At 39.1% G+C, this 27615-nt stretch overlaps 1 protein-coding gene across 1 annotated transcript; it reads right to left on the reverse strand.

The window, feature by feature from the left end:
• ATIC (5-aminoimidazole-4-carboxamide ribonucleotide formyltransferase/IMP cyclohydrolase) lies at positions 27 to 27150 on the reverse strand. The gene is made up of 16 exons (XM_018059855.1): positions 26991 to 27150; positions 26541 to 26667; positions 24963 to 25039; positions 24205 to 24271; positions 19144 to 19232; positions 18309 to 18460; positions 17821 to 17977; positions 14853 to 14978; positions 13918 to 14025; positions 13056 to 13141; positions 11975 to 12064; positions 10560 to 10688; positions 3931 to 4023; positions 2315 to 2497; positions 1193 to 1348; positions 27 to 869 (listed from the first exon to the last, which is right to left on the reverse strand). The coding sequence occupies exons 1-16, from the start codon at positions 27007 to 27009 to the stop codon at positions 750 to 752; spliced, it is 1779 nt and encodes a 592-aa protein (XP_017915344.1). The 5' UTR covers positions 27010 to 27150; the 3' UTR covers positions 27 to 749.

Consider the following 27615-nt stretch of genomic DNA (forward strand, 5'->3'; position numbering starts at 1 on the left):
GATAAAACTTAAGAAGTCATGAAATATTATAGATACGTAGAATTTTACTATTTTGTGTTCATCCCAAAACATCCATAATAAAGATCTTTCAAAAATTCAGAAAACTGCTTACAACTATATGCTAATTAACAATTTTGAAAACTTAAAACAGTCAAATTCCTAGAGGGGAAAAAAATACTTTGCTAGAAATTACTTAGAAATATAAAAGCTATTTAAGCTAAACCAATTATTAGAAATTATTATATTTATTGGTGTAAATTTTTGGACTAATCCTCCTGCAGGTAATTATGAACACTGGCCGAAAATATTTAAAAGGTCTATTTGAAGCTCCTGTAAAGCAACTAAAAGCTGGTGGGAACCAAAGGGGATCAATCTTCAAAGAGAGAGAAGATGGTACGTCAGTTCTCCATAAATTGATCTACAGATTCAATGCAATGCCAATTAAAATCTCAAGAGGTTTTTTCCTGTAAAAACAGAGACTAACTGATTCTAAAATTTATATGGAAATGCCAAGGACCTGGACATAGCCAAGAAATCTTTCCAAAAGACTACTGTGAAGGACTCACACTACCCAATTTCACAATTTACTATTAAGTTACAATAATAAAGACAGTGCCTATAACTAAGACAGTGTAGACTGAAGATTATGAAAACTTTATGCTTTAGTTTTAAAAAAGGTTATTTTCAAAATTCCACACATGATTTTTCACCTACACACAAGCAGGGTATAAAATAATGTATTGATGAAGTCAGTGATGGAAGAGCCGGAGATTCGTGTGAGCAAGGATTATTCCCAGCTCATCGCAAGCCTCGATCACAACTTTGTCAGCGGCAGAACCGGAAGGGGCAGCGATGTAGGCCACGCCACTCTGGGAGGGGAAGACAGAGACCGACTCTCAAAATACAACCTCATGCCCAAACATGCCAGAATCAACCACTACCACTGCCAGCTCCAGTAAAGAGAGTAAGCTAACAACAATTCACATTGCATACTGACTCATTGTCAAAGAGGCAAAATGACAGAATTCGGGCTATCCACAGAGCAAATAATTCTCTAGCCATTATACTGATAAATCGTATCATCACAACTTACATGTAACTCAAGAGAACTGAAAAAATCAGAAGCACTATTTCAAAACAGTTAGTACGTAATAACCAAATCTATGCAAACACACACCAACTTCATACTTACCCTTTTAGCTCTGTCTATATTGTCCCGGAAAGGAAAGAAGGCATCAGAGCTGACGGAAACTTCATTAAGTTTGTCAACCCATTCCTTTTTTTCTGTCTCGGTTAACAGCTCAGGGACCTCCTCAAACAGGGCCTTCCACTTGATCAAATCTTCACCCTGTAAGTGGGGACAGGGAGGAAAGACAAGTATTACACCATTTTCAGTACTATCTGATACAAATCAGATAGTACTCTACAATCTTCTTTTATTCTTATTCATATATGTTAAGTCCTCTTCCAGGACTTAGAGCCCAATCTGTTGTGTAATGATCAAGCAGAAATATCAAGTATTAACGTCGTTTTTAAAAAAGACTGTTTGAAGCACCTCCTGGTTACAAGGCATGTTCTCCAGCAACACTTGCTGATTGTATTGTGGCTTCCTGTCTCTGGCTGGACAACCTAGTGGAGCCGACTCACCCCCTCAGAAGACCAGAACTTAATTTTTATTTTGTAACCACTACCCATTACGCACTTGTATTTCCAGAAACTGGGCTAAGTCCTACATTTTTTAGCAGGCTACCTAATATCTGCAATTTTAATGCTCCCTCATACCTTCTTTAAGGTAGAAAACATTAAAGAACATGAACCATAACACAAATACACTGAGTTGTTAATGGAGTTTCTGGAGAATGTGGGGGGCATTTGCTACCTGCTGTCAAGTAACCTGTATGCAATGCTGAATACACATCCATCACACAGCAAGCAACATGCCTGGCACTGTGACAGACATCCAAGATGGGTGAAGAACAGTCCTTGCCATCAAAACTCAGTACCAGCAGGGGGTACAAGCATAAAAAACTAAATCAGGAGCTATAATCTAAGAAGACAGATGATCTGTGGTGTCAGAAAGGGATAAAGAATGCCAAAGAAAGGTAAATGAGACAAAGGTTGTTTAGATTAGTAATTTTAGACAATTTAAAGCTTCAAGAAAAATATGATGGCCAAAAGTTCTTTCAAGTTTTTCCATAACATCTTACAGAAAAACCCAAACAAACTTTTTGGCAACCTGATACCTTTTCTCTTTGTAGTGATGATGACAGTTAACCAGGAAAGGGTAAACCCCACTCAATAACAGCCCTTTTACCTCGCCGATAGTTCCAGTAACATACTGATCGATGGCATTGGAGATTTCTGCTCTCTTCACGCCAGGTTTAAACTTCATGGAAAGCACTTGTGGGTGATGTCTAAGCCACCAATAATTTGCCTTATCACCTGCGAGGCGTGTGCAGTGTATACGAGACTGCTGTCCTGCTCCGATGCCAATAACCTGAAGGACATGGGCATTAAAATGAATACTTCTCCAACAACATGTTTCTTAATGGATTTCTCTGTGCATAGTCCCCTCAAATCTATCAATTTTGTGGGGAGAAAAAAAAAAAAAATCAGGCCAAATGAAGTACAAATAGTTTTAAAAGGTAGGGTAACATGTTTTATAAATACTATTCATATTTTACTCCTCAGTGACATTTGAGGCATGCTATTAATATTACAGAAGTTTCTAGAACTTTTGGATATCAGCAGTAAAGTATGGTCTTACTGGAACTTATTAGACCAGCAGCCACAATCTTCCAGATTTTTGTTACTACAGGTTAGCAATCTTTCAACAGTTTTTAGTCACTAAGTCGTGTCTAGCTCTTCTCAGACAGTAGGCAATCACTAAAATGCTGAATTTGAAAGGGTCTTCCAGGTTATTAATATTAATTAATTCTGATTAATATCCACTATCCCCTCTCACTTATGGGCTAAATAATTTAACAAACGTCTAGAGAGGAGCTCAAGACACCATGAGAAGAAACAGTGCTAAAGTTATTATGGTAAATCCAGGTTCACCCCAGAGCTAGCAGAGTTCTGGTGATGAGCCACCTTGGTTCTGTACTCCGTGGGCTGAGGTGAGGTGAGGTGAAGTCACTCAGTCATGTCCGACTCTTTGTGACCCCATAGATTGTAGCCTACCAGGCTCCTCCGTCCATGGGATTTTCCAGGCAAGAGTACTGGAGTGGGTTGCCATTGCCTTCTCCAGAGGATCTTCCCAACCCAGGGATCAAACCTGGGTCTCCCACATTGTAGGCAGACGCTTTACTGTCTGAGCCACCAGGGAAGCCTACTCTGTGGGCTGGTGCACTAAGAAAGAAGGTCTCTAGCTTAACATCAGTTCAGAAGAGACGTTCAACATCTTGACTGTGGTAGTGGTCAAATAATCATATAATCTGTGCAAAGTGTTAAACTTTTTAAAAAAGGGTACATTTTACTGTATATAAATTTATACCTCAATAAAGTTGATTTTAAAAGATGATGCTAACTCCCAGCTTGCAGAGTCTTAGCAAAATGACTTACAGAAATATAAATAAAAATACCCTTCAAGCTGCAAAATAATGGGCTAGTACTTTCTACCTCCTCTTCACTGGAAATACTACTGACAGGGAGGAGGTGAGCAAATAAACTAGTTCCATAGGAGCTATTAACAGTCTGCTAATCCAAAATGTGCCAACTCATTCCAGGTAAAGAACAAGAGGACCATTCTAACCCTTAATGCCAACAATACTTTGTAGTCATCACCGAGTAAATACTGACAAACCCAAAGAGAAAAACTTGGCAACATCTTCCTTTTCAAGCCAGTCTAGTTCCCAAGGCAGATGGATTTTTGAGTATCGTTTTGTAAAACCACAGTTTCCCTCCAGGTGAGCCTGGCAGCTTGGTTACCTGCCCATTCTTGGCATAGCACACAGAGTTAGACTGAGTGTACTTGACAGCAACAGTGGCCACAATGAGGTCCCTGAATGCAGATTCCGGCAACTAGAAAAAACACAGAATAGTAAGTAAGTGGTGTTTCTTTCAAACTTTGCTTAACTTTTAGCATCCTTTGCGTCATTTATTATAACAGGCCTATAATGCAGGTCTATCCTTCAGGATAGAACGAAAGTAACTGTTCATTCAGTTCAGCTGCTCAGTCGTGTCCAACTCTTTGTGACCCCACGGACTGCAGCACACCAGGCCTCCCTGTCCATCATCAACTCCTGAAGATTACTCAAACTCACGTCCATTGAGTTGGTGATGCCATCCCACCATCTCATCCTCTTTCATCCCTTTCTTCTCCCGCCTTCAATCTTTCCCAGCATCAAAGTCTTTACAAATGAATTAGTTCTTCACATCAGGTGGCCAAAGTGTTGGAGTTTCAGCTTCAGCATCAGTCCTTCCAATGAATAATCAGGACTGATCTCCTTTAGGATGGACTGGTTTGATCTCCTTGCAGTCCAAGGGACTCGCAAGAGTCTTCTCTGACACCACAGTTCAAAAGCATCAATTCTTCAGCACTCAGCTTTCTTTATAGTCTTTATAACTGCTCATAGGAGACACTATCATGTTTTACTGAAAGGATCATATTTAACATATTTGTCATGGAACTCTGTGCAATGCCTAATACATCACAGACTCAAACTGACACCATTTTTACAGCAATTTTGGCTTAAGCCTGTTTACATATCACACTAGACATGAAAACTATATCCACTCCAACACTGACAAACAGTATTTTCTCTATCACAGGATCAACAAATAACTGGAGATGCTATTAAAATTTATGTTCAGAAACAACACTGAGAATAATTTGTACCGACACTACAATCAACTGTGATGCACACACATCCAAGGCTCTTCAGGCAAAATCATATTAGGATCATTTTTTGGTTTGCCTAGAATATTCTAAGTAGAAGGTATTATGTATTATGAACTAAATACTGGTTTAAATAGAAAGAGACAAATATGATAACTAAAAATGTCACTATCTTTACTATAAAGAGCAAATAAAATTGAAAAGAAGGATAATGATCTATGTTGGTATGCTAAGTGGACAGAATATATAAGCACCTAACTGAAAAACTGACAAATCAAACTTCATCAAAATTAATACTTCTGCTCTTTGAAAGGTACTGTATTAAGGATAAAAAGATAAGCTACAGACTATAAGAAAATATTTGTAAACTACATATCCAGCAAAGAACTAGTATTCAAAACATGTAAAAACCTCTTAAAACTCAGTCACAAATCTAATTAGAAAATGGGCAAAAGACATGAAGAGACATTTCAAGAAAAAGGACATACACATAAAAATGAACACATGAAAAAGGGAGAAGAATATAAAGGAAGATAAATCCACCATTCTCAGCTGTAGGTTTCCAAATTTCTATTAAAAATACATGTGAACAAGTACAGAAGAACTTAGATAAATGATTAAAATCACAGACTGGTAAAAATATCCAAGATAGCACAGCCAGAAGCACAAAACCTCTCAAGTTCCACTAAATTATTAATCAGTCCAATACCTATAAACCTATAAGGAAAACTTACAAAAATTAAGATTCTCAGTAAATAGGCATGGTTGTCAGCATGGGTACCATGGAATTTGGCTCAGTGCCCTTTCAGTATTTTTAAAAATATGTTAACCAACAAGGTTAAAAAAAAAAGTGGAAAAAAAAAATCCAGAACCTCATTTTACTGTTCAGTTCAGTCGCTCAATCGTGTCCGACTCTTTGCGACCCCATGAATAGCAGCACGCCAGGCCTCCTTGTCCATCACCATCTCCCGGAGTTCACTCAGACTCACGTCCATCGAGTCAGTGATGCCATCCAGCCATCTCATCCTCTGTCGTCCCCTTCTCCTCCTGCCCCCAATCCCTCCCAGCATCAGAGTCTTTTCCAATGAGTCAACTCTTTGCATGAGGTGGCCAAAGTACTGGACTTCCACTTAACAAACACTAAATCAGCCACATTCTTCCTAGGAATTCATAGTTATGGTAAAATATTTTTATAGATAGAACAGAAGAATTAAAAGTGAAACATTTTTATCTTCTTGTGGTTCTTTTGAGCTGAGTTGCTCTGGGCTTCTGAAAGGGTCTGATCTCACTATATCTGAATATTTTTTATTGTGGCAATAACTCCACTCATGTTTTTAAAAAATTTCTTCTCCCACTTCTTCTCTTTCTCTTCATCTTCTTTCTCTCCCCTCTCCCCCTTCTTTCTCCATCTCTATGTCTTGGTCTTTCTCTCGCTCAACAAAGACCTATGGTAATTTACAACATATAAAAAGAATAATACCTGTTTTGATAACATTCCAGTTACTTCATCGAGACAATAAACTTTTGACTTGATCTCAAGATAAATCTATAAATCTTTAATGCAGAGCTTCAGGAAAACTGTAAGGATAGTTGAGAAAAATTGCTAATCTGCACTCAAGACTTTCACATTATTTTCATCCAATTGACTATAATAATGTAAAATTGTGTTGTTTAATTTCCAAATGCTAGAAGATTTTCCAGATATCATTCTGTTACTGATTTCTAACTTGAATTTCTTGTGGTTAAAGAAATTTAAATTGATTGAGATGTATTTTATAGCTCAGAATATGTTCTACCTTGGCGATCATCCCATGAGAACTCAAAAGAATTATATTCTGCTTTTGTTGGCTGAACTGTTCTATAAATGGTAATTAGGTCAACTTGGTTGACAGTGTTGTTGAAATTTTCTATGCTCGCTCTATCATTTGTTCTATCAACTATTAAGTGACACCTTGAAATCTCAATCAAAAGGAGACTTGTCTACCTACTGTTATTATTTCTATCAGTTTTTGCTTCATATATCTTTAAACTTTGCTGTTAGGTACATCACATTTAGAATTATCATGTCCACTTGATGAATTGACTTTTATTTTAAAATGTCCCTCTTTTCCCTAGTAATATTCCTTACTCTTAAATCAACTTTGCATAATATTATATACTTGTGCCTTTTTTTTAATTAGTGTTTTATGGTATATCTTGTTGTATGCTTTTACTTTTAACCTATACACTTTTTTTTCACATTTAAAATGAGTTTTGGACTCTGTGGGAGAGGGAGGGGGTGGGATGATTTGGGAGAATGGCATTGAAAATGTATAATATCATGTAAGAAACAAATCGCCAGTCTAGGTTTGATGCAGGATACAGGATTCTTGGGGCTGGCGCACTGGGATGACCCAGAGGGATGGTATGGGGAGGGAGGTAAGAGGGGGATTCAGGATTGGGAACACGTGTACACCTGTGATGGATTCATGTTGATGTACGGCAAAACCAATACAATATTATTGTAAAGTAAGAAATAAGAAAAAAAAAAAAGAATAAAATGTAATTTTAAATTGCCCCCCAAAATAAATAAATAAAAAAATAAAATGAGTTTCTTATATATGGTATATAGTTGAATCTTACTTTTTATCCAGTCTAATAATCTTAGTTTTTTATTGTAGTGTCTGGGCCATTTTCATTTAATGTGATTATCAGTGTGTCTGGGTTTACATCTACCATTTTGCTGTTTATTTTCTAATTGCCTATACATTCTTTTTCCTTAAGATTAATTTTTAAAGTGATTCCACTTTATCTCTACCATTGGTTTATTAGCCATTTTATTGTATGCATATGTACAACTTAATCACTTTGCTCTACAGCAGAAGGTAACACAGCATTCTAAATCAACTACACTTCAATACAATTTTTTTAGAAAGGAATGAAGACCACTAGGAATGGCATCTATGTAGGTAAATATGAGATAATGGCAGGTATGGTTGGTTAGATAGTGAATATGTGAGTAAATATAGAAAACAGATTTCCAGAAGAATCTCTCTACCATGTAACTGACTAATTTAAAGGACCACTATCAATGCATTTGAGGTTTAAAACATATGAAAATGTCTGACAATAGTACAAAGGGTGTAAGGGAGGAGATAAGACATACGTTGTAACCTCCTTACAGTATACTTTAAGTGGTATATAGACCATACACTGTAGAGAAGCTATTGTAAAAAAAAAAATGGCTAATAAAGCAATGGTAGAGATAAAGTAGAATCACTTTTTAAAAATTAATCTGAAGGAAAAAGAACATATAGGCAATTAGAAAATAAACAGCTAAATGGTAGATGTAAACCCATTTTACTGTGAGCTGCTTCAAGTAACACTGTTAACCCAGGACCTCAGGGTCTTTACCAAAGGAGCGGATTCCCAAACCTGCAAGATGTGTTTACTTATGATTCCTACATGTTCTTTTACTTTAGGGCACCATTAACTTTCAACAATACAAATGAAATACCCAGTAAATCAACAAAGATCATGCCTCAATCACTACATGCTTATTAACAGAACTATCCCCATAAAGATTTTAAAGCCTATTTTCAGCGTTCTACTTAAAGCCTCAGAACTCAGACCGGGGAATAATAGCCAACTAACTCATTGTCCACATCTGTTACAAAATGTCTTGTTAAGAGACTAATCCTTTTCTAAGAACTAACAGAAATACTGAATACAGAGCTCATAAAATACCCAGTACCTAGAAGCAAGAAGCAAACACCCTGGTGATAAAAGAAGCAACAGTGTGACTGTTTTCCCCGCCAGGCCTTTTCCTAGTTGCAAGGTGGAAACTAAGAGGTGAGCCCTATGCTCAGCTCTATGGAAGGAAAATAACACTAACCAGATGCTCAAAGTATTTTTATGAAGTATCTTTATGGTTTTTTCATATTATGGACAAAAAAACTGATCAACAGTCAACCTACAAAAGAAATGGAAAATTTTGAGTCAACTTAAGGATTATAAACCCAGGAGAAAGCCTCTCAGAGAGCCTGGAGAACAGTTCCAAACAGGTAAGGGTGTGGCAAGCATGTATTTGATGTTGATGAAGGGGTATATGCAACCAAGCACACATTTTAGTAGCAGGTCACTGCTATCCTTGAAGACCCACCTTAGTCGATGGTTTCAGTGCTCTTCCAAGGGTGGGATGATCTTCTGTGACACAAGAAACTCGGTTTCATAAAATCTCCTGAAAATATCTAAACTATCTGAGGGCCAGTTCTGTCAAGTTTCTCTAGAGCACAAAGTCCCTCATCCTGAATTCCTTTCAGTGACTACAGTGGCTAAAGACTTGATTCTTACAGAAGTGGATGGTAGGTAAGCCTGTTAATTTTATGATCCACTCCCTCTCTGTCTTAATTTCAACCAGCGTTTGAGAGGCATTTCTTGACTAGTTTGTTCCACGGTGCTAGGAATGCTCCCTTAGTTCAGGCAAGAATTTTATTGCTCGGCCACCTGATGTGTTATTACTGGGCTGGTCCCTTGTAATAGTAACCAAAAGCCTCTGGGCCACATGTCTTACTTGTCTGTTATGGTACAAGAAATGGTTCCCTTTTTTTGCTTCTTCCCGGATCTACAGTTACACTGTCACAATCATTGACTTTATAGGAAGATATATTTGGTCAATCATTTCAACTCACTGCAAAGTCATCATTATTTTTATCGAACGTTCAGTCACACATCTGCAAGGCAGAATGATGATGGAGCAGGTAGTTCTATCATTGGGGAGGTATGGTAGGTATGGTTGGTTAGCACATAAGACAGAGGCACAGTGCACACTCAGGGGCAGACAGGAGGCCAAAGGGCAGAGAGTAAGTTTTATGTTTAAATTTTTCCTGTCTTGCCTTAAAAATATGAATTTTTAGTTCATCTGTATCTCACATCAAGCATTCAGTCAAAAATGCCAGGCATACCAGCAGACAAGACCAGGTAACGATGAAGTTAGTTACACATCCAAAGTAATGAAAAAAAAAAAAAGTACAGCCAACATCAGATCCGGAGAAAATATCCTTTAAAACTGAAGGCCCAATCAGGAGATCTCAGAAAAACAAGTACCAGCTCAACCATTTCCTTACTGTGTAGCCAAATCTCTTAATTGTTCTCTATGTCACAATTTTGTGATCTTTACAATACAGATGACAGTGGTCATGCTCCACCCAGAGGCAGCTGTGCATATTAAATGATATAAAACATGTAAATAAAAAAAAACACCACCACCCAATCCAGTATTATCCTAGGAACATGTCCTTCGAAAATATGACAACAGGACAAAAGCAAAATCATTACTACATGTAAACATGGACCACAGCCCTGAACGTGGAAACAACCTAGATACCCATCACAGTACACAGACTGCCATGGGCCTTTCTGATGACGATGTGGACCTATGCTTATTGATACAGAAACAGAGTTGTAGCTTAATGCACGGGAAAAAGTCAAGTGATAAAAAACATAATCCCATTTATGCAGAACTGAAGATAACTAACCATATACACACAGATACACAAAAGTTTCTAACATGGTTGGTCTTCTGCTCACTTTTCTCAAACTTACTTGACAAATCAAAGAAGGACCAGCTCTTTGCATATTGATCAGTTTTAAGATATGGGCCTTCATAAATGCATAAGCATATAAATATTAGAAAACTGACCTACTGAATTACTGGTATTCAGTTATTTTTCAGACTTACATCTTTATTCTTGGTAACAATGTTGCTAAACAGTGACCTGTTAACAACACTATTATTTCTCTTCTGGCTTAAACGAAGACCAAAGAGAGTTCGAACTTCATTTTCATCTGGATTGTAAGACTGGTCCATCTAAATAAAACACAGATTTTAAAAGTTAAGAGTAAAAAAATCTACATCTCTCAAAATCATTTACTTAATTTATGTTCAAAGTATATTATTACAAGCAAGGTTATATGCATTTTTTTTCCCCCCTGACTTAAGCAGGTACAAGATCGTTTCAGGATGGATGTAATAGAATGGCCAGGCACCAATATTTTGCTCCAAAACTTTATAGGCTTTATAACCTCACAGGATTTTGTAACTTACACCAACATAATAGAAGCAATGATTCCAACAGAGAATTTCTGGTTTTAGTAACTGAAAGCACTACCCACATAGTTTTGTTTTTTTTAAAAAAAAAAAAACAAAACAAATCAGTAGATAAAACAGATTAGCTACAAAACAGGCAGTGTCACAAAAATTAACCACTAGTTTTCTTTCTAACAATTTATTACAAATACTCAGCCAAGATTAAAAAGTTCAATGGAGAATAGCATTTGTAGTATGTGTCTTTGTCATTTGGAAAGGGGTATGTCATTCATGGCTCTCTTGACCTCTTCCAGATTTTGATCTGAAATGATGGGACATGGGAATAACCTATGTCATAATACTACTCTCTCCCCAGACATTTTCCTATACTTAAACAATACAGAAAGCACTGATAACCTGTAACTCAGAAGCAAGCCCTCATAGTAATTTTACTTAATTTGCATTTTCATGAATTCTAAAATGGTCCTTTTTTTTTCTATTATAAAATTTCTAAAACTGAGATGTGCCCACCTATAACTGATATCAAATAACTTGCCTCTGGTCAGGCAGAGGAAACAGGCTTTTCATGGTTGTAATTATGTGTTTAGGTGAAAACTTAGCCAAATTCCCAAACAAAATATTGAGGAAGCCCTGGTATTCTTCTGACACCCTGAAACATGATACTGTCTTGTGCTGAATATCAATCGAGTATTTGCTGAATATGCACAGAATATGTATTTCAGGAAAGATGAGCAAGAAATTGAAAATATTACTTAAAAAAAAGGTAACAGAGTGGCAGAAGGAAAGGAAAGATTTCAAATAACCTTTAAGACCTTTTGAATAGGAAACCATTTTAAATAAATTATTTTTTAAAAAATTAAAAGGATGGGAAAGCTATCTTGATCTGAAACTCAAAAAATTAGTAGGAAGAAAAAATCTGCAGGATTAAGGATAAAGAAATCATAGTAAAGAAGGATAAATTAGAACAGTTATCAGTATAAAGGAAAGATTAAATATGGGGAAAAATAAAAGAGCAAATTACTACTGCAAATATGAATTGCACTAACCTGAAGAACACAGTAATTCCCGTTTTTCTTTTTGGAAAGTATTTTCAAAGCTTCATTTTCATATCCCGGGGCAATAATACCATCAGATACCTATACATGTATCAACATTAGATATTAATTTCTATTTTAAAAAATCAGAGAATACCTCCTAAACAATCTAGACATACTTATGTGTCATAAATAATGCAGCGGCAGTTTCTGGTTTCTACCTCCGCTAGATAAGACAAACACTACACTTGGAAAAGGTAAGTCTGTGCTAGAAGACAACTTTTTACAGCTGATCTTATCTCATTAGTGCCCCTTTGGTTGTCTGTTTCAATTTTAATGAAGAATATATGAATGATTTGCTGTGATACATGTATCTTAGGAAGACACATGACTTTTTTTACTATTCTGTTCAGGGCTTGTTTTGTACTAATTAGAGCATGTTCTTCCAGTTCTGGCTCTTCTAGAACTTGGCTAAATGATCCGAGGCAAGGCAGGCTCCTCAAGAGCAAGAGAAGGGGTTCAGAGGAAATCCGAGATTAACACAGTATAGCTTAAGACTGAAAAGGTACAAAAGTCACAGCTCACACCCCAAGCCTCATGCTATATATAACGTATAATGCAGCACGCCAGCTCCACTGCAGCTGGGGATGTGTAGGGGTGATGGTAAGAAGCCCTGCGATGAAACTAAGTATCGTCAGGCCACTGGCCCTGTTAGTTTTAATGCTAACTGTTTCCTTCCAAGCTACCTGAGCTAACCTCATTCTTCTCTGTTTCCCCAATCCCCAACACCACCTCCCCACCTTTCTGGAATGCTTGCTTGGTACTCAATTGATGGGGGTTACTTTTTCAGAATAGGTTATAATTTCCCCCACTATACAGTCTCTTTCATTACAGACCTAAGGTATACAGTCAGCTTCAGCAATAATAATTCTGGCATTAAAATAATGACTAGAAAATTTAAAAGAATTAAATATGTAAAACTTTACATCACAAGAGCCAAATACAGACATTATACATTATGGTTTCAATAAACACTACGTAAAATTTGGCTCTACTTAGTTATATATAGATCAAGATACAGAATTCCACTAACCTCTCTGGAGATAATCTTGGCAGTAGGGACATCACAAACATCAGATAATGCAACAAAGTCACCAAACGAAGACATCCTATCAGCCCCTGTAAATAAAAACTAAAACGTCGTATTTATCACAGATTATCCTTATACAGAAAAAAATAACATTCAAAAATCCCCAAAGTGACCACATAAAATCTAACTTGAGATTTAAACAATAGATTAGTAAGTTGTTTAATTGAAATAATCATGAAATATTCTTTAATTTTACCTTCTAGAGCAACATTCAGCAAAGGGCCTGACAGTAAACATTTTTTAAGCTTTGTGATCCCTTCATGTTCCAACTCAGGTTGGAACAGTCACCGACATACTATATCACCCTACTCCAACTGAACTATATTGACAAAGATGGGTGGTGGGCTGGATTAACCTGTTGAATAATAGCTTGCTAACCCTTGCTGTAGAAGGTAAACTATGATAAAGTATCTCAATAACCTCCTATTAATGTTGTTATAATATTCATAGGCTATTAAACTTATGAATTAGACATCTGTGAATCATATAAAATATTAACTTTAACCAAATTCAGTGTACTTAAATAACCACAATTTAAGCAAAACAAATACATTCAATAGCCTAATCTGAAATTTTGTGCACCAAATCCCAAGTGTGTTCCCCTTTATTACATTAAAATACTAAAACACACATTTTTATAAACAAATTTATTCCAAGGCTCTCATATAGTTATTCTGAAGTACTAATAAAAAATGAATTAAAATAACTTGAAATCTTGTAACAAAAAGGACATTTAAGATATTACCTTTCCTCCAAAAAAAAAAAGAAAAAAAAAAGACAAACTACATGCTATTATTCGTCTGACCTCTTGCTCTTGCATATGCAGTGGCTATGGGTGTGAGGGTTTTGTGCAGATCATAGACCATGCAGACTTTGGCTTCATCTTCACTGAGTGGAATTCCAACAGCAGCACCTGGTATAGAGACCCATTAATAAACCCAAAATCTCAGTTACCACTTTTCAATTCCTACATTAGGACAACATTTTTCCAAACGTCTGGTCTATGCAGGGTACTTTCTAGTGCTTATGCCAAATTAAACAAAAACCTACTCGGCCAGATAATTAAATGCCAAAATAGAACTGCAGGGGAGGGTGAAGCAGGGGAGCATCTCTCCTCTCTGGCCTCTGAGATAGAGCTACTGAGTCTGCCAGCACGAGGCGTGTGTATGGAGCGACTTCACTTCACCACTGACGCTTTCTCTGTCCTGCCTGATATCACACACTGTTTTCCTGCTGCTCCCATTGTTTGAATATCCAAACAATATCTGAGAGCTAATTATGTGGTGAATTGTCAGAGGGAGTTATAAATAAGTTGTAAAGTTGACCAAGACACAGAAGCAAAAAGATCCCTCAGACAATGGCCATAGAAAGTTAAAAGTTGTAACAAATTCTTGATGTCTGCTCAGTTAAATTTTCAGCCATGTGGAAAAATTTTAGTCATACTGCATTAGGCAACATCATTTTTATTTTCTAAAACATGCTTCCACTACAAATAAAACTATTTCCTGACCTTCCTATCTTATAACAATGTTACACATTATTTTTATGTAAATAATATGTGTGCATGTTATTGTTATCTGATTTTATCCCGTTACTACGTTGACATCATTATTAATCAAAAGTGGTTTCGGACTTCCCAGACTGTTCACATTTGCTTTAGAGTCTTGTCAAATTTCTAAAAACTTTAAAAAGAAGTTCATTTTGAACAGTTCCAGAGAATCCCAGAGTGCAATGCTTTACCTGCTGGGCTAACATGTTTGAAAGATGCAGCGGCTGGAAGGTCTAAAGCTTCTTTGAGCTCCTTCACCAGCTGCCAGGCGTTCAAAGCATCACACAAGTTTATAAATCCAGGGGCTCCATTCAGAACTACACATAAAAATACACATGAACAAGCAACGTCAATAAGATGTATACATTTCCTAGAAAAGATGTAAAACACATAAAGACTGCACAAAAATGCTTCACAAGAAGTATAATGAAGAGGCGAATGGATATACATGAACATATAAGAACTCAGTGAGATGAGTGACTAGAGCACCAGAGTCTGAACCCATGTTACCAAACACACACACACACACACACACACACACACACACACGGAAATGCATGAACATAAATACGAGCACGCACCATGGGGACCAAAGCCAGCCAACCCATAAATAAATCAGCAGAGAATTCAGGAACAGGAAAAAGTATAACTAGACTAGCCATCATCAGGGATCCACTTCAGTACAGAACTAAGATAAAATAATTGTGGCGACTTTACTGTACAATTTAGAGTATTTATAATATAACATTGGAGAAGGAAATGGCAACCCACTCCAGTATTCTTGCCTGGAGACTCCCCTGGACGGAGGAGCCTGGGGAGCTACAGTCCATGGGGTTGCAGAGTTGGACACGACTAAGCAACTTAGCATAATATTTTAAAGTTGAAAGTCGTGTAAGTTTAAGAAATAGCGTTATAAACTAAAGCAGGAGTTTAGTGGGTGGGAGAGATGGAGAGAAAAACTCATTTGATGGACAGGGGAGGAGGTCCTCTTCTTTTAATTGGACTCAGCAGGCTTGGCTTCAAGCTGAAGTGCAGTTCAAAAGGAGCCTACAAGTTTTTTGCTGCCTATTTTCTTAACAGTGGCAGGATTTTGAACAGCCAAAATCTTATGAATAAATATTTATAAGAAGTTTAGCATACACACACAAAGTAATGGGCCACCAATTAAAAACAACTTAACAATTTCATTTCCTCTGTGTTATCTTCAATAGCAGATACTTTCATAAGCAAAACCTTGCCAAATATCTACTGAGTGCCTACTACAATGTTAGGCACTGTTCTAGGAGCTTGGGATATTATCAGTGAATAAAACAGTCCCTCCCAAATTACTGTCATCATGAAGATTATGAGGGGAGTCAGAAAGGAAACTAAACATGAAATAAAATTATACAACAGAAAATTAGTTATTTACCCAAATGAATTGAAGGCTTGGGTCTATACAAAAGCATGTACAAAAATCTTTATAACAGCTTTATTCATAAACTGCCAAACAGCATCCATCTATTTTTGATGTCTTTCAATAGGTGAATGAATAAACTGGTACATTCACACACAGTAAAATATTATTCCGTAATAAGAGGAAATGAGCTACCAAAAGACATGGAGGAACCTTAAATACAGATTGTTAAGTGAAAGAAGTCAGTCTGAAAAGACTACATACTGTTTGTTTCCAACTATACGATATCTGGAAACAGCAAAAGTATACAGTGAGAAGATCAGTGGTTGCCTGTGGTTAGTTAGAAGGCTGAAGGGGAGGAGTTTTTAGGGTGGAGAAACTATTATGCAAGATAATATCAGGCTTCCCTAGTGGCTCAGTGGTAAAGAACATGCCTGCCAATGCAGGAGATGTGGGTTCAATTCCTGGGTCGGGAAGATCCCCTGGAGAAGGAAGGAAATAGCAACCCACTCCAGTATTTTTGCCTGGGAAATTCCATGGACAGAGGCGCTTGTCAGGCTACAGTCCATGGGTCCCAAAAGAGTTAGACACAATTTAGCAACTGAACAACAGGATAATTTTCATAAGATGAATAAATTATGTTTGCTCAAACTTATAGAATGTACAATACATTCTGAATCTAAACTATGGATCTTAGTTAGATATGTGGTATGGGCAAAAAAAACAACAAAAAAAAACCTGCTCTTTTTAATAAAATTACTTGGAAATAAAGTTCCCTTAAACAAACAAAAAAAGGACTATTTCCACAGAGCTCATGCGAGAGGCACCGAAGAAGCAAAATAGGCAACAGTAAACAACAGAAGTTGTCCCCCGCAACACTTCACCCTCAAAGTCTTTACACCTACAACTCTCTCTTCTGCCCGCTGGACCCACCCTTCCCTTGTACCAGGCAGTAGGATGTGCTTGCTCACTAAACAACCCACCTTAACAACAAGTCAGGGCTTCCCTGGTGGCTCAGATGGTAAAGAACCTGCCTGCAATGTGGGAGACCTGGGTTCGATCCCTGGGTTAGAAAGATCCCCTGGAGGAGGGCATGGCAACCCACTTCAGTATTCTTGCCTGGGGATTCCCCATCGACAGAGGAGCCTGGTGCGCTACAGTCCATGGAGTTGCAGAGTCGGACATGACTGAGCGATGAAGCACAACGAAACAGAACCAAACAACTATAACTGTAAAACTCTCTTATTACTCTACAAATCCTTAAGCCCTGACTAATTTCAAAGAATTATCTTTATCATTCTTAGTTCCTAACCTCTCATTACTATTTTGGCTCATTTCAACCGGGCTGCCAGATCGATCCATCATTCCAAGGAAATCGCTTTTCTTTAACATTCTCAAATCAAACAGCCACTGCTCTCAGCAGCCCTGTTTCCTCTGAAGGTTCCTCTACTGCCACCTCAAGGTTTGGTCCTAACCATCTTACTATGAAATCCAGACCATCTCATCCTGTCCCAACATCTTCAAAGCCAATATCCACACAAAGATCCTTCAATCTGTATTTTCAACTTGACTTCTCTTCAAAACCCTGGATTATCGCAGTATTTTTTGTTTACAAGGCCCACTGGCAACTCACATTTCAGACAACTATAAGAGGTACCATGCAATTCATTTTCTAAAAAGTGAATCACGTCTCACACAATAGAAAGAAAGACACATACACACTCAGACATGGCAAACCATGCCACATAACACTCAGCCTTTACCTGTGATAGGGAGCTTGGGCTTCAGGGTATACAGCTGGGCAGGAGTCTGATGAGGGTTCATTCCATACCTCAGGGGCATCTGAGATACCCCTTTACTGTACTCTTTCCTGAAGTAATCTGAGATGGCTTCATCATACTGTGCTGTATGAGTAAAAGCCTGAAAAAAGAGTCAAGGTTTGTGAAATACCCACAGTATTTCCCAAAGTGAGGTTAAAAACGGTTTTCAAGTGCTATATATCCAACTACACCCACAAGCCCACACACACACTCATGCAGGAAAGACGCCAACTAATACTAACAGCACCAAGAATTACGCCCTGCCACTTCTCTTTCAATTCTTAGACAGAAGACCTCTCTGAATGTTGGTCTCTCCATTTCTAATAAAAGGATAACGGCTCCAAGCAGAGCCCCGGGAGGTGATGTGATGTGGTGAGAACGGAATACTGCTGGTTTTGCAAACACCACACCAGATAAAAGCGTCTTCCCACCTTCAAGGCTAATTGGCGTCTTGTCTCCAAGGACGTGTCTTTGCTGTCAGAGTCCCGCATCTCTGAGGCTACAGCTGCATAGTCCTCCGGCTCACACACTACTGTCACTCGAGCGTGGTTTTTGGCTGCAGCTCTTAGCAGAGTCACTCCTCCTTTGAAGAACAAAAGATGATTTGCATTTTCATCAGTTTAACCTCTTTCAAATCAAGTGACTGTACATGCTGTGCGTTCGTGAAAACATGCTCAGTCATTTCTGATTCTTTGTGACCCCAAGGACTTTAGCCTGCTTGGCTCCTCTGCTCGTGGGATTTTCCAGGCAAGAACACTAGAGTGGGTTGTCATTTCCATCTCCAAGGGATCTGTCCAATGCAAGGATTGAACCCGCGTCTCCTGCTTGGCAGGCGGATTCTTTACCACTGAGCCACCTGGGAAGCCCCAAAATTAAGAAAAATAATATGTGCATGCTAAGTCATATTCGAAAAATTAGCCAGATCAATCTCTACATCAAGAGCTCTGAAAACATCAATGAATTAATCACCAGAGAAACAGGAGACGCTGGTTTGATCCCCGGGTGGGTAAGATCCCCTAGAGGAGGAAATGGCAAACCCACTCCAGTATTCTTGCTTGGAGAATCCCATGGACAGAAGAGTCTGGTGGGCCACAGTCCATGGGGTCACAAAGAGATGGACACAACTTAGTGACTAAACAACAACAATCCCAGAGACTATCTTCTACTCCTTCAACAGTGCACACTGGGACTTCCCAGGTGGCTCAGACGGTAGAGTCATTTCATTTACAGTGTAAACAGTCTGCAAAAACGGTTTTTTAAACTTACCAATATCAATATGTTCAATAGCCTCTTCAACAGTTACACCTGGAGAAGCCACTGTCTTCCCAAAGGGATACAGATTACAAACAACAACTCTGAAATAAAGAGGAATTCAGCTATCCTTAAAAACTGGAAACTTTCACCATTTACATTTCAGTAACTGCTAACATTAAAACATTAAAAAGAAATTTAAAAAAGCAGCAAAATGGTTGTCTGAGGAGGCCTTACAAATAGCTGTGAAAAGAGAAGCAAAAAGCAAAGGAGAAAAAGAAAGATATAAGTATCTGAATGCAGAGTTCCAAAGAACAGCAAGAAGAGATAAGAAAGCCTTCCTCAGCGATCAATGCAAAGAAATAGAAGAAAACAACAGAATGGGAAAGACTAGAGATCGCCTCAAGAAAATCAGAGACACCAAGGCAACATTTCATGCAAAGATGGGCTTGATAAAGGACAGAAATGGCGTGGGCCTAACAGAAGCAGAGGATATTAAGAAGAGGTAGCACGAATACATAGAAAAACTGTACAAAAAAGAGCTTCACAACTCAGATAATCACGATGCTGTGATCACTCACCTGGAGCCAGACATCCTGGAATGTGAAGTCAAGTGGGCCTTAGGAAGCATCACTATGAACAAAGCTAGTGGAGGTGATGGAATTCCAGTTGAGCTATTTCAAATCCTGAGAGATGATGCTGTGAAAGTGCTGCACTCAATATGTCAGCAAATTTGGAAAACTCAGCAGTGGCCACAGGACTGGAAAAAGTCCGTTTTCATTCCAATCCCAAAGAAAGGCAATGCCAAAGAATGCTCAAACTACTGCATAATTGCATTCATCTCACATGCTAATAAAGTAATGCTCAAAATTCTCCAAGCCAGGCTTCAGCAATACATGAACTGTGAACTTCCAAATGTTCAAGGTAGTTTTAGAAAACTCAGAGCAACCAGAGATCAAATTGCCAACATCCGCTGGATCATGGAAAAAGCAAGAGAGTTCCAGAAAAACATCTATTTCTGCCTTATTGACTATGCCAAAGCCTTTGACTGTGTGGACGACAATAAATTGTGGAAAATTCTGAAAGAGATGGGAATACCAGACCACCTGACCTGCCTCTTGAGAAACCTATATGCAGGTCAGGAAGCAACAGTTAGAACTGGACACAGAACAACAGATTGGTTCCAAATGGGAAAAGGAGTACGTCAAGGCTGTATATTGTCACCCTGCTTATTTAACTTCTATGCACAGTACATCATGAGAAACGCTGGGCTGGAAGAAGCACAGATTGCCTGGAATCAAGATTGCCGGGAGAAATATCAATAAACTCAGATATGCAGATAACACCACTCTTACAGCAGAAAGTGAAGAACAACTAAAGAGCCTCTTGATAAAAGTGAAAGAGGAGAGCGAAAAAGTTGGCTTAAAGCTCAACATTCAGAAAACGAAGATCATGGCATCTGGCCCATCACTTCATGGGAAATAGATGGGGAAACAGTGGAATCAGTGACAGACTTTATTTTTTGGGGCTCCAAAATCACTGCAGATGGTGACCGCAGACATGAAATTAAAAGATGCTTCCTCCTTGGAAGGAAAGTTATGATCAACCTAGAAAGAATATTGAAAAGCAGAGACATTACTTTGCCAACAAAGGTCTGTCTAGTCAAGGCTATAGTTTTTCCAGGGGTCATGTATGGATGTGAGAGTTGGACTATGAAGAAAGCTGAGAGGCAAAGAATTGATGCTTTTGAACTGTAGTGTTGGAGAAGACTCTTGAGAGTCCCTTGGACTGCAAGGAGATCCAACCAGTCCATCCTAAAGGAGATCAGTCCTTGGTGTTCTTTGGAAGGACTAATGCTGAAGCTGAAACTTTAATACTTCGGCCACCTCATGAGAAGAGTTGACTCACTGGAAAAGACCCTGATGCTGGGAGGGAATGGGGGCAGGAGGAGAAGGGGATGACAGAGGATGAGATGGTTGGATGGCATCACCGACTAGATGGATTTGAGTTTGAGTGAACTCTAGGAGTTGGTGATGGACAGGGCGGCCTGGCGTGCTGTGATTCATGGGGTCGCATGCTGTGATTCATGGGGTCGCAAAGAGTTGGACATGACTGAGCGACTGAACTGAACTGCTAACATGACCAAAACCCCTAATGACTGAAAATATGAACTCTGAGTTTGACACTTTAAAGTTCTAAGAAGTTACAATGAAACATCAGGACTTCTCATGCTTGCAAGAGCACAGGGAAACAGAAGGGGCCAGAGTCAGCAAATGCTCTCAATACACATTATTCCCACCAAATCATAATGAAATGTTGCTGCCTGGGTAACCTTAGCTAGCCACTGTACTATCAAGCCCTAAAATTTAAAAAAAAAAAAATATATATATATATATATATATATAGGCATAAATCTTCATTATATTTTAAAAAGGATCCTTAGAAATAACATCTAAAGCATAAGTATAAGTTGGATATTACCACAATTTAAAGCTTTTATGATGGTCAAATGATACCATTAAGATTATGAAAACAGTCTACAGAATGGGATAAAATGGATTCTTACAACTCAATAATAGACAAATAACTCAATATAGCAAATACACAACATTGTAAAGCAATTATATTTCAATTTTTTAAAAATGGGCAAAACGTCTGAACAGACATTTCTCTGAAGGTACGCACATGAAAAGATTAGGAAATACAAATCATAATTACAAGAAACCCATGTTATACCCACTAAAAATGTTAAAAGGAAAAAAAAAATGTTGGTGATGATGCAGAGAAAGAACCTCTGTATACTGCCAGTGGGAATATAAACTGATGAGGCCTGGAAAATAAGTCTGGCAGCTCCTGCAAAGGTTAAAGAGTCACCAGATAACCATGAAATAAACATTCCCAGGTATATGCCCAAGAGAAAAGAAAATATAGGTCCACGCAAAAACTTGTACACAAATGTACAGTTTCTTTAGTCAGTATATCCCAAAGTGGAAACAATCCAAATATCCATCAACTGATGAATAAATGAGAGTATATCTATATGTGATGTGATTAGTCACACAGTCGTGTCTGACTCTTTGCGACCCCATGGACTGTAGCCTACCAGGCTCCTCTGTCCATGGGATTTTCCAGGCAATAGTACTGGAGTGGATTGCCATTTCCTTCTCCAGGGGGTCTTCCCGACCCAGGGATTGAACCCGGGTCTCCTGCATTGTAGACAGACGCTTTACCATCTGAGCCACCAGGGAAGTCCGATAAGTGATTACTTTTCAGCAATAAAAAATGAATCAATGATATATGCTGTAACACAGATGAACTCTGAAAACATGCTAAGAAGCTAGTCACAAAGGACCATGTATTATACAAATCTACTGACGGGCAGTGCTCACAGAAATCCACAGAGACGGAAAATAGGCTGGTGGTGGTCTAGGCTGTTGGGGAATATGGAGATTGAAAGTTAATGGGCAAAGTTTGGGGCAGGAGGGAGAGTGCCAGAGGGAAGGGCAGGGATGAATATATTCTAATATTAACTGTGGTGGTAACTGTGCAACTCTAAATATACTAAAAACTACTGAATTATCTACTTTAAATTGAGGAATTATATGGTATGTGAATTATATCTGAATAAAGCTAAAAAGCAAGAGAGTTCCAGAAAAACATCTATTTCTGCTCTATTGACTATGCCAAAGCCTTTGATTGTGTGGACCACAATAAACTGGAAAATTCTGAAAGAGATGGGAATACCAGACCACCTGACCTGCCTCTTGAGACACCTATATGCAGGTCAGGAAGCAACAGTTAGAACTGGACATGGAACAACAGACTGGTTCCAAACAGGAAAAGGTGTATGTCAAGGCTGTATATTGTCACCCTGCTTATTTAACTTCTATGCAGAGTACATCATGAGAAACGCTGGACTGGAAGAAGCACAAGCTGGAATCAAGATTGCCGGGAGAAATATCAATAACCTCAGATATGCAGATGATACCACTCTTATGGCAGAAAGTGAAGAGGAACTAAAAAGCCTCTTGATGAAAGTGAAAGAGGAGAGTGAAAAAGCTGGCTTAAAGCTCAACATTCAGAAAACGAAGATCATGGCATCCGGTCCCATCACTTCATGGGAAATAGATGGGGAAACAGTGGAAACAGTGTCAGACTTATTTTTTTGGGCTCCAAAATCACTGCAGATGGTGACTGAAGCCATGAAATTAAAAGACGCTTACTCCTTGAAAGAAAAGTTATGATCAACCTAGGAAGAATATTGAAAAGCAGAGACATTACTTTGCCAAAAAAGGTCCGTCTCATCAAGGCTATGGTTTTTCCAGTGGTCATGTATGGACGTGAGAGCTGGACTGTGAAGAAAGCTGAGCGCCAAAGAATTGATGCTTTTGAACTGTGGTGTTGGAGAAGACTCTTGAGAGTCCCTTGGACTGCAAGGAGATCCAACAAGTCCATTCTAAAGGAGATCAGCCTTGGGATTTCTTTGGAAGGAATGATGCTAAAGCTGAAACTCCAGTACTTTGGCCACCTCATGCGAAGAGTTGACTCAGTCGAAAAGGCTCTGATGCTGGGAGGGATTGGGGGCAGAAGAGGACGACAGGACAAGATGGTTGGATGGCATCACTGACTCGATGGATGTGAGTCTGAGTGAACTCTGGGAGTTGGTGATGGACAGGGAGGCCTGGCGTGCTGCGATTCACGGAGTCGCAAAGAGTCAGACACGACTGAACAACTGAACTGAACTGAACTGAAAGCTATTATACATATGCAACAAAAAGAAACTATGAGTATCATTATGCAAATAACTAAATTACTTATATGTACCACAATTAGATAATAATTTTTAAAAAAGCAAAGGCTGTTTAAGCATAATTATGTTTGAGTAATATGAATTTGGCAAAATCAAAATGCTTACCCACATACAATGTCACAAACAATGTCCTCAATAAACGTTTACAGTAAGTGATCAGAAAGCTAAACCTAATGTTAACCTTGATATTTAAAAAGAGATACCAGATTTGGCTTTTTGGTCTTTGATCCTTAATGTACTAAAAGTTCAACTCTGAAAATTTTTACCTTATAAGATTGAAATCAAGTTTGGCCATGTCAGCACTATCTTCTGGGATATTACGAGCCAAAATTCCTAATTCAACAAAGTTAAAGTATTAGGTTCAAAAAACAAGTCAGAATAAGGCACTTCTTTCCAACATGACTGCATCAATCATGTTAAAGCCCCCAGCACTGCCTAATTAAGAATACCAGACAGTACAAAATTAGGATTAGTGAGTACACTTGAAAACTGTCTGCATCAGTTCCCTATTCCCTTTTCCTTAAGCAACACAATGTAAAAGGAATTTCACCTAACTGTTGTCAGTTCCATCAGTGCATATACTCTCATAAGTAGTAAAGCATTTTAAAAGATTCCTTTGAAAGTCAGTTACCATGTGATGCTTTATTCCAAGCTTGAACCATGGCAAGAGTTTTTTCAGATTCTAAAACCTAAGTATTTTCATTAACTCCAGCAGGAAATAACAAACTCTAAATTATTTATCAGGCCAGGACTAACAGCTACCAGAAGAATCCATCAGGTAATAAAGCAAGCTAGATTGTATTTTAAACATTCTTATATAGTATGAACTTTAGCAGCAGATGTGACAAAAACAACGTAACCTCACAGATTTTTTTTTTTTAGCTATGATCTGCCTTTTTCCTTATTCCTGCTTATTCTATTAACCATAAGATGATATGGGAAAACCCCAACAAACTTTGTGGCCAACCCATTGCAAAGTTTATTGAAAACCACTATTTAAAATTGAAGATATCCAACCACTTACCAGCATGGACTGCAGGATGCAAGGTTTTTACACGCCCCCCTAGCATTTCGGGAAATCCAGTTAGCTCAGATACATCTCTGAAAACAGATAAACAGAATATTGCTATTGTTTCTGTGAGTTTCATTTTACACTTTATACCATTTCAAAGCATCTTCCAACATTTTTTCAGAGCCTGGATTTTCAGAATTCAGAAAATGAATCATAAGCCATACTAATGAAATATTAAGAAATAAATTCAACTCACAAGTAGTTTGACAATATACAACAAAATTATTAGTATCTTTATCTCAGTAATAGATTAAAAGGGATAGCAAGGATTTAGCCTTTTGGATTGACCTACATAAGTTAAAAACCTTTACACTGAAAAAAGAAAAAAAATTAAGTAAAAATGTAAGCTGGAAAAGATATTCACAAAGTATGACCCAGGGTCAAATAAAAGACAGCATTTAAGTATCAATCCATATCCCCAAATTGACCTGAAAACTTTTTCTGGCTGAATTTACAAGCAAATTTTTATTTTTCTTAAAGATTTATTCATTTATTTTGGGCTGTGCTTGCTGGGTTTTCCTCGCTTCCCACAGGCTTTCTCTAGTTGCAGCAAGTGGAGGCTATTCTCCATTTGTGGTAGGCTTCTCATTGCCATGGCTTATGTTGCAGAGCCACGGGCTCTTAGACACCTGGGCTTCAGTAGTTGTGGCACAGGGGCTCAGGTGCTACACGGCATGTGGAATCTTCCTGGAGCAGGGATTAAACCTGTGTCCCCTGCACTGCCAGGCGGATTCTTCACCACTGTACCACCAGTGAAGCCCGCCAAGGTTTTGAAAACCCACAACATGTGGGGGGAAAAGCAAAAAGCAAAACTATCTGTTCTCTGTATGGGCTATGAAATAAAGACCACACTTATAAAAACCCTGGAAGAAAAGACACCAACATGTTGTACACGGTTACCAGATACTGGGGGAAGAGAGGGTGAATCTTAAGAGATGAATTTTAATGATGCGAACAGTTTCACTAAAGAGCCAGTCAAAACAGATCATGTGGGGCAAATAAGCCCCAAAGCTACAACTTTCAGTGAAGCTTGTGAGCCCTAGAGCCCAAGGCTTCTTTTGTGAGTCCAAGAAAAGACAGGGTGATGAGAAGCCCCTGCAGTATAACTAGAGATTAGGCCCCCCACTCACTGCAACTAGAGAAAGCTTGCTGGCAGCAACAAAAGGCCAGCACAGCCAAAAATAAATCATTTCTTAAAAAAAAAAAAAAAAAGATCATAGGCATCCTGAAACTCAACTCCCTTCTTGCACAACAAACAATGAACCTAATATGCGCTGTGTTTTAACATTAATGTGTTATAAGATTCGGCTGAGCGGGGAGGGGCTCTGAATGTTCCAAATCCTTACTCTGTAAACTTGAAAATAAGTTTAAGCTTCCTGCAAAAGGTGATTTAACTTACCAATCTCACAGCACTGTTGGGAGGAGTAAATAACGTTATTTCATGCAGTGAATGGAATACCGTACTTTCTGGTCAACGTCACCAAACTACGTTTGGCTTGGACTTAACTTAAAAAGCAAGTTGTGCCTTACCTGACTGCCAAACCAGCATCTCTGAGGGCTTTTGCAGTCCCTCCAGAGGCGATCAGATTCAAACCAACAGAAGCTAAGTTCCTGGCAAACTCCACAAGGCCAGTTTTGTCAGAGACACTAAATAAAGCTGAAACAAAAGACATTTCGCATCACTCTCGGTTCAAGACATTCTGTGCTTCAAAGCCCAGGGGGTCCAGGGGAGGGGGAGCAGTTTGGAGAGGGCATTCGCGAATCTTATGGTCCCCACTACTCAGACTTTGACCCGGGGTCTGGTCCGCCGCCAGCGAGCCGCACTAGAGCGCGCGGGCCCGGGCCTTGCTGACCGCAGCGCCGCCCCCCACCCAGCCAGGGCCCCACAGCTCCCATCTGGCCGCCGCCATCGGCAGCGTGAGAGAGCCGCGGGGCACGGAGGCCGATGGCGCGGCTCCACCAGGGCGCCGAGGAGCTCACCGAGCTGGCCGGGTGCCATGGCTGCAGGCGGCAGGGGTCCGCGGACAAGTTGGGAACAAACGCGGCAACAACACGTGCCGAAGGAGACGGTGCGACCAGAATTTATACCGGAAGGAAGCGGGGCGGGCCTGGTGATCACTTGATCCGTCACGTGATCCAACCCGCCTCTGTTCAGTTTCAGAATTGGAGCCTTAGGGCTGTAAGGGAAAGAGGCATTGGCGGCAGCTGGCTTTTAAACCCTTAACTTTAAGGGATCGCCGCCAGCAGTCTCATATTCTGAGAGTTTTTTATTACTGCCATCAAAATGTGGCCGCCCCAGGCCTCTGGAGCTGACTCTTGTTGCCCAGGGCAACCTGTCCTGGAAGCTGCTGCTGCTGCTGCTCAGTCGCGTCCGACTCTGTGCGACCCCATAGACGGAAGCCCACCAGGCTCCTTTGTCCCTGGGTTTCTCCAGGCAAGAACTCTGGAGTGGGTTGCCGTTTCCTTCTCCAATGCATGAAAGTGAAAAGTGAAAGTGAAGTCGCTCAGTCGTGTCCAGCTTTTAGCGACACCATGGACTGTAGCCTACGAGGCTCTTCTGTCCATGGGATTTCCCAGGCAAGAGTACTGGAGTGGGGTGCCATTG

Source organism: Capra hircus, chromosome 2 (assembly GCF_001704415.2).
Source record: "Capra hircus breed San Clemente chromosome 2, ASM170441v1, whole genome shotgun sequence".
NCBI classification, from domain to species: Eukaryota; Metazoa; Chordata; class Mammalia; order Artiodactyla; family Bovidae; genus Capra; species Capra hircus.

Excerpts from the sequence above, each read along its gene's own strand:
- ATIC (XM_018059855.1), bottom strand. Across the intron at positions 25,040-26,540 it reads GATGCTGGTTTGGCAGTCAG|AGATGTATCTGAGCTAACTG; the intron begins GTAAGGCACAAC and ends ATCTGTTTTCAG. Across the intron at positions 1,349-2,314 it reads TTACTGGAACTATCGGCGAG|GGTGAAGATTTGATCAAGTG; the intron begins GTAAAAGGGCTG and ends CCCCACTTACAG.